Below are 16,420 nucleotides of genomic sequence, written 5' to 3'. Positions count from 1 at the left end.
CGAGTAAGGTGGATTTGAAAGGGACAAAAAGACCGTCCAGATGATTGTGTGGTCATCAATTTCAGGAATCCTGCAGTGGTTTACAAATTGCTATTCAGCGCCAACTCTTTTCGGGTGAGGGGTTCTGAAATAACCCCCCTTCTGTTGTGTACTTTTATAAACACCCCCCCACCCCCCCACTAGTCATGGCGGCGGTCAAAATCAACTCATCTCATAGTAACTGCATGCCCTTTGCAGCATCCACCCTCAAGCAGTTCCCAATGGATGGCTCCTTCTTCCTACGTATCTGTGCACAACAGGTGTGTTCCATTGGACCATGTTGATTGAGTTAAAGATGCAGAGAAGTCCTTGTCTATGAATAGTTCTCCGATAGGAGATCGAAGGGAATGCACTTAAAATAAGAGTTAAAGAAGTACAAGGGCCCGATCTCGAACGACTGAGCTCAAACGATGCTGCTAGAGTAGGCATTGTAAGTGATGGTCATCTGGAGCTGCTGTATTCCGTTTTACAATTTGAAACTCCGGTTATTTCCCTCTGTAATGATGGGGAGGGTGAGGCTGGCAATAGCGAGCTGCCTGATAGTGGTATTCTACCATTATGTATTGAGCTTGCGAAACAGAGCCCGGTCATTCTAACCTCTGCTGTCCCAGAGCAGGTCCCAGACAGTGACTCTAATGATGAGGTAATAGATAACCAGGAATCCACCAGGATTAATTGAACAGAATGGGCCAATCCTCCTCTTACGGTTGTCTTCTGGAATGTTGCTGGGTCAAAAACTCAAGAACCAAGACTGGGCCTCATTCACAAATCAATTTGATATCTGCCTCTTTCAGGAAACATGGCTCATGTCAAAAGTAAATAGATTTGGGTAGGTTCTCACATTAACTGCACAGTGGAGGGGGTTGACATTTTATCGAAAGGTCCTGTGTACCACAATAACCATACCAAATGAAAGCACCTTTTGTATTTATTACATCTACTTGAGACCAACAGGTAAAAAAAACAGAATCCCCAGCAGTTGGTGAACTTGCAACTCATATGAGTGGTGTTAAGCCGGGGGTTTTCACAATAGTGGGGGGTGACCTCATTTGCCAGTTTGAACCTCTAGAAGACACAAACTTGATCCAGTCTTTGGAAGAGGATAGAATCTGGTCCATCCCTGATCTTATCAACTTGATCGATAAATGGTCCACCCCTGCTATTCAAATCAGTGTCCTGGTGTTAAATAAGAACGCATATGCCTCTAATGGTAGGACAAGGTCTGATAGAGCAGGGATGCATATTTTTAAGAGTTCCAACGGCTCAGGCCTAATTGACTATTTAGGTTGAGCCTAGCGCAGTGCGCATGCGCTGCTCCAGGAGATGACCTTTTGGAATTGATCTGCACTTTTCTAACACTCGTGCGTGTGGCGGCATCCACCTTGCGGGAGCAAGCAGCGGCACACAGGGGCCATCTGTTTCTAATTAGTGTGGCCTCGCTTGTTGACGTTTGCCCGTCTCGTGGTTGCTTTCACTTTCGTGCCGTGCTTGTTCCTGTGTTTGCATTCTACCAATGCCACACACCCATCTAATTACAGGAAGAACGCGGTAAAGTTGATCCTTTGCACTAACCTATTGTGACGAATATTTTTTATTTTTGTCTTTACTTTGCTTTAATGCTGTCTATGGTTTTTGATCGAATTGCTCAGATAGCACATGTGGTGCCTGTGAGTGCCATCTTTCTTGCATGGTATGCCCCCACTTTTTGCTGAATTGCTAAATGTACTTTGACTGAGTGTGCCTTGGGCTTCTGCCAATCAGGTGCCCAGGGCCTATGTTCCTTCCCTAAAAACTATGCTGAATCCTAAAACCCAGTTGGCATCTCTGGTCACATGTCAGCCCCTGGGAAATGGTACACTAGGTACCCAGGGCCTTGTGACAAGGGAAGACCCCTAAGGGCTGCAGCACTTATTGTGCCTCCCTGTACCCTGCCACAAACACACTGCCCTTGCAGGCTGAGTGTCTGGATATAGAACAAAACCGAGTCGACATCTCACACATCCCTGTGTGCCATGCCCACAACATACACTGCCCTGCCATACATCAGCCACCACTCTAGCTGGGTGCCCTATGCCAGTGGTTTGGGTACAGAAGCATGAGCCCTGTGCCCCTACAGTACCCAGGTCCATTCCTGAGCACTAAGTGCTGTGCTGCCATTTAAGAGTATATGGTGCTGGGAGATCGTCAACACGAACTACACGAAATCCACAGCACCATGATGGCTTCACTGAAGACTGAAGTTTGGTATCCAACTTCTCAGCACATTAAACCCGCACTGATGCCAGTGCAGGATTTAATGTACAATGCACGACAGAGGGCATCCTAGAGATGCCCCCTGAACCTAACCTACAACCCATGTCTGGTCTGAGGGGCTGCTTAGGCTGCCACACAGCAGACATGTTGCTGGACCCCTGGGTAGAGAGCCATCCGCTCTCCTCGGCCTGCGACAATGCACATCCTGGGTGAGGTGCTAGGTCTCCTCCCCCAGGATGGGCAAGGGGAAGCTTCAAAGGCATGCCACCTTTGTGAGGTTCTCCAGGCCACTTGCTGTACCCAGCAACTGGCCCCTACCGGTTCTAAACCCCCACTCTGGTGGGATACTGGCCGGAAATCCCAAAGAAGGACAGGGGGTGTGCCAGCCTCTGCCAACCCCACCCCTCAGGTGGCGGAGGCGAGGTGAAGCACGTCCTCTGGCTCTCGCCAACTTAAAGATGGGGAGCCCTGCCCAATCAGGACTAGGCCACAGCCCCCCTCCCACAGGAGAGTGTCAGGATAGGGGGTGTACCCACCCCAGGGCAGGGACCCAGTGGTCCCTGCCCTTTACCTACCTGTAATGCCCCTAAATTTAGTATTTAGGGGCACCCTGATCCTTCCTTCCTTGGATCCAGATTCCGAAACAGCAAAGAAGAGCAAGAAGAAAGAAGACCTGCTGTGCAGCTGCTAAAAAGAGGAAGACACAAACTGCTTTGGCCCCAGCCCTACCGGCCTGTCGACCCTCTAACCTGCCCCTGCTAAATCCCGGCACCTCCTGTGGCCAGCAACCTCAGAAACCCCGGAGAACCTGGCTACCTTGTGACTGAGCAACTGGGACTCCCATGAGCAGTGGCTCTGCTCAAAGCAAGTTTCTAAACCCTGGCATCAGCCCGGAACCGCAAACCCTGCACACTCTGCACCCGCCAAGCCTGGCCTGTGCCGGAGTGGACAAAGACCCCGAAGTCGTCCCCCGGCGACTGTGCCCCGAATCCGGCACCCAAGGACCCACCTCGACGCTCCTGACGACGCCTGCAGCCTCAGAACCAGGGCCCCCCCCAACCGCGATCAACAGAGGGTAAGATTTCCCGACCTCAAAAGGCACCCCTGCACCTGGCGCCCTGCAGCCCCCTGTGCCAGACTCCTGGGTACCTACCTATCCTCCAACTACCCACTCGAAATGGTGGTGGCACCTGAAGAATCTTCGTCCCCAAGCTTGCAGCCTTTGTTCGTCCTTGAGCTTTCCCATTGAAATCCATTGAGCGCCCGAAGGCTCAAAAGCACTCTGCCACCCGAGTGGCCCTGGCAGGACACCTTCTACTCCTACCTACTTCCCCATTTGCCGTGAGCAAGTGACCAGGAGCCCAGCTCCCAAAGCCGCGTGGCCTGCTAGTCAGCAGCCACCAATCCAGACCCCCCTGCCTCCCATGAGATAACATTGGGCCTAACTCACTCTGCACCTGGCTGCCCCAGTGCCGCTGAGGGTGTAACAACTGTACTTACCTGACCCTGGGAGACCCCCGAGTCTATGCCCAGAACCTTAACTCTGCCAGTCGAGTAATTACCCAAAAGCCGATGACTCTTTTCTTCCATAGGGTAACATTGACTGGTGTTTCCTGAAATTTCTTCCAAGTGTGGAGTTTCTAAACTTTAAAATATTCACCTAAAATCAACCGAGTAACAAAACTGAAATATTCACCTGCTATTAGGAGAGATTCCAGTGCTGGATCTTGGTGCCCAGCACTGACCCTGAAAAGTTCTTACAACCATACTTACCACTAACTCAATTTTCGCCCATAGGAAACGATTGACTGTTTTTCTGGGAAATGTCTTCTAAGTGTCGATTTTTGCAAACTACAAATTCTTTAAAAATCGTACCAACTGTGAAAACGTAATTACTTACCTGTTTTAGATAGATGCCCCAGTGCTGAGCCTAGGAGCCCAGCACTGGATTACATAAGTAACAAGAAAATACTTTACCCGTAACTTGAATTTTCTCCCATAGGAAACCATTGACTGTTTTTCTATGAAATTTCTTGTGTCGATTTTGCAAACTTGTAAATATTCTTTAAAAATCGCCTGTACAACTTAAATGCAGTTTCTCAACTGCTTACAGGTGGTACACTAGTGCTGGATCCAGGATCCAACACTGACCTAGAAAAGTACTCCTTACCTCACTTACCTGCTAATTGAATTTCCATTATCTAACAGTTAATTTGATCAGAAAAAGTTTCCAAGTGTCAACTTTTTAAAATAGCAAAATATTGTTTAAAAATCACAACAGTAACTTAACTGAATTTACTCACTTGTTTCCAAGAACTGTCCCAGGACTGAATCTAGGATCCAGTCCTGGAGTTAGAAAAGTAATCAAGTGCACATAACTTAAAATTCCCATTGAGCTCAATGTATTATTGTGTTTGAAATTGTGTTGCCTATTGCAACAACCTGTAACTATTACCTACAAAAGTCAATTCCATATTGCAAAAGTTTTTAACTAAAACATCTCATTCTGAGTAAGTATTTTTTGATACCTATTGTTGGTTCTAAAATAAAACAACCATATATTTGTTATCTAAACCATTGGCCTAGAGTTCAGTTGAGTGTGTGAGACCATTTGCTGACTGAGTGTGTACAACAAATGCTTTACACTGTCCTCTGATACTGCCTTACTGCTCGACCAAGCTACCACTTTAGAGAGTAAGGTTATATCTAATTTTAACCTCTGGGGACTGTGGACTCTGTACACACTGTACCTAATTGGGAACAGTATATACAGAGCCACTTTCTCACATAAAGTAATTAAAACCTTACTCTTTTAGCTGTAAAGAGTTTCAACCAGTTCGAATGCATTGGATTAAAACCTTACTCTTTTAGCTGTAAAGAGTTTCAACCAGTTCGAATGCATTGGAATTTATATAATTAGAATGAATCTGAATGATTTGTAAATATATTCTCTCTAAATAAAGCAGATCTAGGAACCTGTACATTGAGGAACAAACTATTTGTATTTGATTTGAAAATGCTTCTAGCAAGTAAACATCTTTGTTTCACCATTTATCATTCTAAATTAAAAACCGTTTTGGAGTCTTAACCTGGCTTCAGTACCTCTAGCAAGTGATTTTGCCAGTCTGAAATCTGCAAATTATTTTTGCCCTCATATTGTCTTCTAGTTTCTGAAATTCGGGAAGACTGTGGGTGTATTTGGCTCTCACTGCCCTGTTGTAAACAAAACTGTAGTGAGTTCCGTCCTACCAGACCTTCAGTTGTCTTTACAGTAGTCTTTTCAGTTAACTACATTTCCCTTTTTAGGTTGAAATTTTTTATATTGCAACATTTTGTTGACTACCTTTTGACTTCTTCTGAAGTGCAATAATTTGTCTGAAAAGCCTTTGTTTGGACTCTTCTAATTCCCCTCTAGTAGTGCAACGTTTAAGCATTTAACTTGTGGGTCATGGGTTTTTGTTTTCTAACTGTAAATCTTTTTCTTTTTTCTTTCTCAGTTTCAAAGAATTATTTGGACAACAGTATAATTATTCCTCTGGAAACGATGAATATTATGAAAGATATCAGTATTCCCAGAAGGGTAAGGAACTGTTACATTATTTCATAACATACACATTTAGCCATTACTTGAACTGTTAATAATAAGCGTGTTTTTCTTAGGTGCGGAGGACCAATACGCCAAGGATAATCGCAGGGAGAAGTTGTATGTGCAGTTTTATGAGCAAATACACAAAGAATATGCCAAGGGAAGGCCTTCTGACTGTGTAGTCGTGGCTATAAGCAAGCAACAAACGTATGTTTTTCTTCTGTTCTACCCAGTCTGTCAACATATTACTTAATCGGTGTCAACTTATGACCTATCCTTGTGTAATGAAAAACCTTTAATATTTGTCTTTAAGCACTAAGATGCTTGCATTGCCAAAACATTGAGTTCTTTACATTCTTACAATTAGTATGTTCTTCTGATTTCTATTTCAAAGATTTGCTTGGATTGTTTTTCTTTGAACTTGTCCACTTTTTCCAGTGCCTAATGAACACACAACCGAACAGAAACTCAGTTCTTTGATTAAGCAGGCAGGAAAGTGTGAAGCATTATTTACTGTGCTAAAGATAATAAAAGGAGGCCTAGCAGAATGACAACTCAGAATGATATTTCTTCTACCCCTTGTCCTAAAAAAAATTCATGCACTTCCACATAGTCTAACTTACTTTCAAAATAGTCTTTCTGTTTTACTCACTTGAGACTGCCCTCAAAACACATTGCCAGTTAGGTCAGGCACATTTTAATTCTATTTTTTGTGATGTTACTTGTTTGAAGCCCTCTATAGCTTTTGCTGCGAAGAGAAAACCTACATTTGGAGTTTTGTGAAGAGGTTCCAATCAGATTACTATTTAGCCACTAGTTTTTCAGTAGAAAGCCATTCATGGTATACGGTTCGCGTGGCGCTATTGTGTGGTGGTTAAGTTGTTGGATGAAAGAACAGAGTTCAAATCTCTGCCTTTTATGATACTCGACAAGTCACTTTATTGATCTCTGTGTAAGTGATTGACTTGTGTATAATAATTTCAGGCTGCTGAAGCTGAATTTTGCAATTTTCAGTAGATGCAGTTCAGTTTTGGCCGTTCAACTGTTGTTGGCATACATATGTATCACAAATGTGTTCTGTGTGCCCTGTTTATTTTTAAAGCATGGTTCATGGGCCCACGGTACCAAATGCCAATGAAAGTACAGCTACATTGCTTCTCATTAGACATTGGTGAAAGTGTGATGTTGGAGTGCACAGACCCCTTAGTAGATGGTTGTACCTTGCAAATAGGATTTTATAGCATCAGTTCGTATTTAACACTTCTAATTGTATACTTCAAAATTGAAGTGTAGTCCTTTGAAATGAAGTGTGCTTTTATTTTGAAAAGTAACTCATCAACTCAAACAGTTTCAAATTTCACACTAAATAAATGTAATCGTAGTGATTTAACCCTTAACTGTCTACCCCCAAACATTAATCCCCTTCCTCAAGCCCATAATTCTGTACCCATCACAACATACCTTTTGTCTCTTTGATACCCTTAACCGACCCTAATGCCTAACCCTTAAACTCTTAAACTTAATCCTATATGTGCAAGTAATCCTTTACTCTGAACCTATGGCCCCTTCTCATGCTACCCTTTACCGCAACACCCTTTACCACTATACCCTAACCATCTTCCCTTATAAACCAAACCTATCCATAATGCATTACTCTCAATTCAACTCCTAATCCTTATTGACAAAACCTTCCCCTCTACCCCATACTGCTTCGCTCCTGTCTCGAACTTTACACTTAAGAACAAACCGTTAACCAGATACCCATAAGCTTTAATTCCTACCCAACCTCTTACTCTAGCCTAACCTCTTTCACACTGTTCTCACTTCAACATATTTTGGGAACAAACTCTTTAAGAAGTGTTACTTTGTTTTTTTAGAACTAATCATTGAGAAGTGTTATTGGTGCTGCTCTAGAAGTTTTGGGGCAATACTTGACAGTCAAGTGGTTGACAGACTCTAGTAATAGTCTTATTAATCTAGAACACTGGTACTGCTCAACATATTGTTAGTTGTCCACGCTATGAGCCTGATAAATGAGTCATTTATTGTGAAGTTATGACTAGGTTTTGTCTAGCTCATAATTACATTATTATTGTGCTTTTACATTTTCCCGTTCTGTGTGCAAAGAATAACTGCTTCATCACTTGCTGCAAAAAAATTGTATGGATATCATCCATTGCCAAAACTATAGGTACGTGGAAGTAGGAGCCAACTTTATTTTTGACACATTTTCCTCCTGTAGTACAAACTTTGCCTGCATAAACAATTCTACACTATGCTTTCTTTTCACATAAGTATGCATGTTGGATGTGGTTAACTGAAGTAAAGTTACAATTTTTGTGCATCTTGGAGCCTTGTTAGTACAGGTTGCTTATACAAATATTCAATACAGGTGTTCTTTGAAAGAAAGTTCCTTAAGCTTTCTTTTTAGGGTGAAATTTGGAACCTGTGATTGAAGTCTCTGGAGTGAGTGAGAAATCTATCCTGGAGAACACACCAATGCTTTGTTAATTTCCACTGTTAAAAGAAATATAGTGGAAAATGATCTTGCATTTTCTGTAGATCTGAGTGGCCCATAAAAAATATATATATTTTTTAATTAATTTTCTGTTAGCATGGTTCTGAACATTTCAGCAACAGGGCCAGAAACATGACACCATCATACAGTATGTGGCCCATTGATGTTTGACATCCACTTAGAACAAGTGATCTCATACCAGGATAAAATCCTGCTCTCCATAAACTTGAGTTATCTAGCTCAAGCAAAAAGTTTAACTATAGATAACACTATATAGGAATTATAACCTCTGGTCCCAACCAGCCCGAAACTTCATGGACCAACTGATGCATTAAAATAAAACGTGGCATGCTTCACAAAGTGTCCTCCTTCAAATGAAGATTGCAGATTTAAAACCTTTTGGAGAACCCCCCAGTAATATAGTTAATTACTAACCCAAACTGTGGTACTCCAGTAACACAAATACATTTTCTTACACAGGTAAAATAATTACCCATTTGATTTCCTCAGTGCGTAACTAATCCCGAAGATGTTTATCAAATCACTTGAAACTTGCATTTGCAAACAATTGTGAATACATTTTACCCTTCTACTACATTTTGAAGGTTATATTGACATTTTAAAACTGAGCCAGCAGCCACCATCTACCATGCTCACAGATTTCCAGCCATTTCAGTTTCACACCTACATTATAGATAGACTCATCTCATCTTGTGCTCTCCATGAGACCAGTCTTCATTTTCCACATTTCCCATGTGCACCTGCCATGATCTGTTTGTGCCTCATTAACTATTGGTGTCCATTGATAATTTATAGACTTCTAAAATATTCACGTATAGTTTAACTGAAGACTTCAAACTATCACTAACTTTCTTAAACGTTGTAGTGCGACAGTTCAAAATCACATTTCCTGCTTACTCTGATCAGGAATTTTAAACTAGAGAAGTTATGGGGCACCCAGTAGAAAACCTTGGACGACTACTTATTTGAGTGACTGTTGCTTCACAGTCCTGTGCCTAGATTTCTGGTGGACATTTGGCATTCGATCATTTACTTTTACTTGGCTGCTTAACATCACTCATAGGAGTGCCTGAGTATGCTATAAAACATTTTAAGTACCTCGCTGCCTGCCCCAAAGTTAAATTTAGTGCCTCATCTCCTAGGCGCACACTGCCTTTGGCGTACCAAATGATCTGCCTACCCCAGAAACTGAGCAGTTCCCACCTCTACTTCAAACTAAGCGGCAAATACTAGGATTACATTCATTCTTGGTTCAGAGACTGCTTCTTGAAATTAAATGTTCCAAACACCGGATTAGAACCCACCAGCATAGGATCTTTCTTGGATTTAAATGCTTATTTCTACAATTGAGTGTTAACAACGACTTAGTGTTGTATTACGTAGAGGGTATCCTCTTAGATGATCCGACTGAACCAATGAGTAGGACAGGTTTTGATTTCACTCAACCCTTTTTGGACTTTCCTTCCTGTTGAAGAGAGGTAATTACAAGAGCTTCATTAACCAGATAGGAGTAAGTGTTGCATGTGACTCCACAGAACATACCAATGCTGGAGAACTAATCACAGTAAGTAACTTAATCCCAGGTGTGAATCATTTCATAGATTAACTTGCTTGAAGTATGTCTACCAAGTGATGTAGACATATTAGCGTAAAGTTTGTAATTATTAATTTACCCAAGGCTGTGCAGTACATTTCACACAGCTGGCTTGGATATTCAGATTTAAGTGGTGTCAAGAGATTACAGGATCCCTATTGGGAAATTCCTGTGAAGAGGGATTCCACAATAGCTGTCTTTAGTAGAATGTGATCCAACCTTATGACAAAGTTGATTTCTAGCTTTAGTTACAAAGGCGATATAGACTAAAATGCAGTGGGTAATTTAACCTTTAATTAAGCAATGACCCTTTTTTGGGGGTTTCCAACAGTAACAAACATTTGGTCTGATGGGGGAAAATACCTTGTTTTGTCAGAGTAAAATGTAAACCACCTCTTGATATTCAGTGGTTAGTTTTCCCCACTGTTGTGATAGGCTACAGAAAAAAGAAAAAGAAAAAAAGCTAGCACTTAAACTTGCTGGTTCTAGAGGAAGTGTGTGTGTACTTTTGGTATAAACCAGTGTTTTGTTCTTAAAATATCCTTCTGAAACTTTATATAGTTTTTTATGGTAAAGGTTCACATCTTGCTGACCCTTCTTACTAATGTTTTTGCCTGTTTGTTAGACTAGCTTTAATTCTAGCCATTCACACGAGTTAGCTGAGGTCGTCCTTTAGCACAGGGCAAACGTTTTGGCTCGTCACTTGTGCTGTCCAAATAGTTGTTGCAGTGTTTAGTGTTATCATTGTCCTACCATATTGGAGTATACTAACACTTAACCAAATTGATGACAAACTTATGTTTTTTGTTTTTTTAACTCAAAATGTTTAGAATTGTTTGTTTGTAGTCCTTTATTTTTTTTATTTAAAGTTTAGTCAGGACTGAATGCACTTTCTGGCGACAGAGCACAATCTATTCCTTTGGTGTTCTTTCCAGCTTTTAAGTAGCTTACTACTAAATAAATTGTGCATCAAGATCAGAAAGTAATAGTGAAGGCTTTGATGTGCCATACATTGAGCTGTGCTCCCACTTTTCTTTGAATTATTGTTAAAGTTTGTGAATGCTAGCGCTGTACAGCACTCTTCGTTCTTTTTTCTGGTTGTCTCTTTGACAGGTGCGATTTTGTGCCAACATTGATTTAGTTGAAAATAGGGAATAGTATCCCGTTTTAGTTACAGTGTAGCTGCAGTTTATCTTGTAAAAAGCAGAGCTACAAGTTTACCCCTAGTTCACAACTCATTCCTTCAAAAAGTGTTACTCTTAATATTGTATCACTAAGGTAAAGCTTTTTTAGGTCGACATAAAATCTGATTGCAAAATATTGTAAATCCTGTAGAAAGAATCAAATGCCTTTGTTCACCGGCACAATTGACAGTTGCTTGACTGCTTGGTAAAAACTCCCCCCACCCCCCTCAGTTTGTAATCCATTTATGATCAACTTTGCCCTGTGTACCTAAAATATTAACCTATTCTATACTGCAATTTGAACTCTACCTGTGTACACTTATCTTCTACGCATTAAAAAACTTAAACACATGCCATTTAGGTCTCTAATGTTTCTGAGTATGTTACCCATTTGACAACCATACAGCCAGACATGTAACCCATCATTTCTGAAGATCAAAAATACATAAAAGGCACATCATGATGACTTCATTGCTACACATTTCTTTGTTTGTAAATAACCAGCCTTTTTTTTCTTTAAGGGAATATGCAACTGTCATAGGCCATCAGTTGCAGGATCATGGCCTTGTCGTGGAAATGATATATCTTGCCTCCGAGTCGGGTCTCACACGCGCGCTCCAGGAAGTTAAAAATGATGGGTCCCCATTTTGTATTCTTGTTGAGCAGTCCAATGTAGCGCTTTCTTCTTGCACCGTAATCATGCTTCACGAGTCCATCAAAAGTAAGTTTAGCTTCATTCAGATGTCACTTAAAAGCACCCATCCCATTAAAAAAAAATGCAAATACTTTTCTCGTGACACATAAATGTTACACAATTGACACTCTGCCACTATTGACAATCCAATATATGCATATGACTGCCGTGATCGCGCACATTTTCCATTCTTGTACCTTAAAATGCAAAGCTCTCACACATCAGTTTACCAAAACAAATCCTTTTGGAACACTGGTTACCAACATTTGAAGTGAAATCGCCATCTCTTGAAATTGATAAAGATTTACATTACACTTAACAAGTCTCTTAGTGCCCTTGTCAATTACTGAACACAATTGCATCCCCATACCTGGTGCGAAAACAATGGTAATTTCGCTGTTCAACTACTCGTGTTTCTTTGATTTCAGTCATTCGCTGATGTCATTCTGAGACCACACATTGAGTTTCTATATCAGTAGGTCTAGGAAGAAATTTCAGTCATTTTTTGTCCTTTTTTTTTCTGTCCGTATTAATTACATTGGAAAACAATTGGATTGAAAGGTTAATATAAAATGAAGGTTAACTTTCAGATTTGATCCTTTGGTGTGGGGTAGGTGCTTCTCTGTATGTGCTTCCAAGTATAATGCACCTTTCTAATTTTGAGTGCTGCATCATTTCTTCTTGTCCTCTCAAATATGTTTTATAATACAATGTTAAAGTATGGTCGTAAAAAGAAGTCTGTCCCCTTATTTACTTTGGCTACAGAAATGGGAAAGATGCCCTCCTCTCAGCCTCCACTTGAAAAAACATTTTTGGCAGTCATCGTAGTCTCGGGGAAACACAGTTTACATTAAATGCTGACTTCTCTATCCTCTGTGTATGTCCAATTAGCAATGAGTACTATTGAATATTTTTTTTTAAAAAGTAAAATAACTTGCATTCTAAAAAACATGTTTACTAAAATGTGTTAAACGTCTATTCCGTTCAACTGCACAAGGATTCCTTGCTTCAGAATGTCACTCTTAAATGTATTTAAAGCGGGAGAAGGAGGTGTTTCTCTGACCATTCTCATAGATGTTTCTTGACACATTTAATCTCAAGGTTTTCAATAGGGGAGTGTTTCTTTAGGTAGGATAATGAAGTTCAAAACTTAAGTAGTTTGTGCTGGGTGATATCACCAGCACTAAGGCTTCCCCCTCCTTTTCTGTATGAGGTGGCTATATTTCATGTAAAATTAATGAAGACATTTCATAATATTTACCACCGGGGTTATCCTCAGGGCTTGTTTGTAGTACACTTGCAGTCCCGTAGATCCTTGGAGCGTGGGCCATGTTAAAGCTCGTAAATCATGTCAAATTAAGTCATGTGTTTTGCAGCAGTAGCTCCTCTCAACATTGCAAAGAAAAATTTACAGTGCCAGCCGGTATAGAAATGGGGCAAATTACTCCAAATCCTCCCAATATATTCTGCCCCTTACAGTCAATGGAACATTAACATATAGTCACTATATATTCAAACAAAAGTTAATTCCATGAAAATTGTCAGTTTGTAGGGCTACGCTGTATTAGGATTTCATTCATGTTGATTATACAATTTGAACATTTGTGAAACACTTTCCATCAGGAAAGCATTCTTTGCAAAACTGCAGTTAATATTCTCACATTGCCAGCCTTTCCCCTCCATGCTAAACCTTCATTGAAAATTGTTAATTAACCAAAATAAGGGGTGGGAAGTTACCAGGGTGAGTGAGTACGTTTATGAAGTATTCGCTACAAGCCAGATTACATAGTATAGAGCAGTAGTTGAATGTCATGATGTTCGGGTTTGCTTAGATTGAGCCATGAATGTTTGGGATTTAACGGGTTCTCATTATTTTAGTCTGTACTTGATAAGGTGTTTTGTCAATGTTGTATTGCGATCTTTCTTCCTGGGTTGCTTCTGGAGCAAAGGTTATAGCTTACTTTATGGAAAGTGGCAATTGTTTTACCAGTTGAGTGGTGGATTTTCCAGTAGTTTTAGTAAATATTTTTTATAATTTGTGTGACATGAGACCTCTAACTGGTGCATGGATTTAAATGTTAGTACCCTAATTTAGCATGGCCTGACCCTTGGCATATCTAAGTTGTCTTATCCTGTTAGCACCGTTCCTCCACAAATGTTCCCCTGCTGCAGTGCTCCGAGTAGAAAGGCAGTACATTTGTGAATACAACCTGCACAATTTTAAAATTCTTAGTACAGCTTCTCATTGCTGAATTGTTAACTCCTAATTGGGTAGGAAATTACTTAGGTGGATATTAGTTGTCCTATTCCACTTAAGCCCCATCGAGCAGTGCTTCCCTAAAAAAAAAAATGCTTGTCCTGAGTAGATGATTTTCCTTCCAACTGCTTCGACTCGCCCCACAAAAAATAATTTTCATCCTTTACTGTGCTTGGGTTGTAATGCTCCCCTATATCAGGTTTGTGTTGAAGGATAGATTTTCAAGTGATTTGGCTTCTCATGGTGACCTTCTTTATGCTTTCAATTGTATCCAACCGTAGAGAAATGTTTTCCTACAAGTGATATTCTTATCTGTAATGTATGTCCTGTTTCACCCAAATAGTAACTCCCAAATGGGCTTCTCGTGCAAATGATGAGATTAGCTGCATTGGACAAAACACAGGTAAACGAAATAACCTGATTTTTGTAGTCCTGGTTTTATTGTGTAAATTTAAGATTGTGTGCATGTTTTGCATCTTTATCATGGAGAAGTCCCGTATTCTGTAGTTTCATTTGTGTCTTGATCATAATGTGCTACTTTGAAAGATGGTAACAAATGTTCTGCCTGCGAGACCTAGTTTATTCTAGAGTGCATACGAATCTGTTGCCAGCTTGAAAATTCAAACTTTGAAATAAGTTAGGGTTCCTGGAAAATAACGTTACTGGTGCTCCTTATTTAGATTGCTAATATTAAGTGCCCTGGTTTGTGAGAGGTATGATGGCACACTGTATATAAGAATCCATGATTCTGTCATGTTTCAGCAGGAAATCTGGCTTCAGTGCTGTTCTTTGTCTGGATTTGGGCACTCATGTGATATGAAATGTATCCTACTTCCATGCTAGGATTATAGATTACAGCCAAAGACTTATTATCTCCTTGTGTTCCCATTGAGTTGTTACTAAATTCTCTTATCTAATTGAATGCACTTGAGAGTACATTTATGGTTGGTAATCTCCTCATTCATGTGTATAGTGTTCCATTTTGCAGCAGAATACAATTGTAGACTTTCTTTATGATGTCTATTAACTTTTTAAAAACAAAATGAAAGTAGCTGTAGACAAGTAATGGCGGACTGGTGTATTATCATTGTTTAATTAGCTTTATGAAAGGGCGTGACCAGCCATGAAGGTATGTCATGAGGGTATATGTCATGAATACATTGTATCTGTTATCTTCATTCTGATTTCTTGATATGCGCTACCTAGGTGACTGTTCAAAGTTAGTCTATCCTTTAAGTTTAAGTAAAATTTAGACTAGTAATATTGCTTGTTTGCGTATGTTTTTAGTTTTCCTAAAACCTGCGGTGTTCTGTTTTAGTTTGTGGTTTCCTGCATGTTTGTTTTAGAATGAACGTGAGATCTTTTCATTCACTGTCAGTGACCAAAACAGAATTTGAATAAGATTGATCCATTAAGGTAATGGGGTGACCAAGCCAAAAAGATGGCATGTTTCCAAAGTAATTTCAAGTGGTCCAGAATAATTTTCATCACTTTTGTGCTGCCTGAGCCGCCTTAAGTGGTGTTGTCATGCCCAGATCAATTTTTATTGCAAGTTATGTTGAGCAAATAGGCTAATATTTGCTTGGAGGATTTGGACCTTTTTGTTTCTCTTTCTCTGTAGATACATAAGCTGTGCATTCGTCCGTCATTTAGTGTTGGGCCCAAACGTGTACAACTTGTTTTTCTTTGAAATAATTCACGGGACCTAGTGACTTCAACTACTAGTGGTATTGTGCTTGGGCATCACCTCTATTATTTTTTCGCCACTCTCCGGTTCAGATGTGTCGTTGTGAGCTCCAATTCGACACTTGTGGTTTTCTTGCAGGGCCCTCGGATCCGTCCCCTTGTCAGATTCTAAAAGACAATCCTGCTTCTTGTTTGTTTTCAAATGTCTTGTTCCATTTGACTCTGTCAGTTACATACCTTTCGATTCCCACCGTCCGGATTGAAAACGTTCCTGTGATGGAAAGGACTCCATTTCGATTGTGCTGCTTAACATGGCAAGTACCAGAAGTCAGACCTTCATGAAGTCTGCAATCTCGGTTTGTCTCCCTATCCCCGAGAGGACTCCTGTTTGCCGTGTCTTGCATTCCGTAGCAAAAAGACTCTACGGCACAGATGCGTCCATCGTCTCAGCTGTCAGATAAACGAGAAGCGGACAACTTTTTTGAGAGCCTGACGAGTCGGATATTGGAAACCTTCTCATTCAAAACAAGACACTCCTGATACACACAGATAACATGACTGCAATGTTTTACTTATAGAAACAAGGAG

The 16,420-nt window shown here is 40.5% G+C and overlaps 1 protein-coding gene across 4 annotated transcripts in view; it reads left to right on the top strand.

The window, feature by feature from the left end:
• The window catches only part of LOC146776170 (uncharacterized), a 160,745-nt gene that overhangs the window by 57,899 nt on the left and 86,426 nt on the right, over positions 1-16,420 (top strand). For 2 of the 4 annotated variants that reach the window (XM_085638316.1, XM_085638315.1), the window contains 4 exons: positions 5,790-5,872; positions 5,953-6,085; positions 11,717-11,916; positions 14,490-14,549. In XM_085638316.1, the coding sequence (XP_085494442.1) occupies positions 5,790-5,872; positions 5,953-6,085; positions 11,717-11,916; positions 14,490-14,549 (476 nt within the window). The remainder of the gene's footprint in view (positions 1-5,789; positions 5,873-5,952; positions 6,086-11,716; positions 11,917-14,489; positions 14,550-16,420) is intronic. The other 2 variants (XM_085638317.1, XM_085638318.1) reach the window with 1 other exon arrangement.

This window comes from Triturus cristatus, chromosome 12 (assembly GCF_964204655.1).
Source record: "Triturus cristatus chromosome 12, aTriCri1.1, whole genome shotgun sequence".
NCBI classification, from domain to species: Eukaryota; Metazoa; Chordata; class Amphibia; order Caudata; family Salamandridae; genus Triturus; species Triturus cristatus.
The sequence above is the reverse complement of the archived record's forward strand: the minus strand, read 5'-3'. Positions and strand labels throughout refer to the sequence as shown.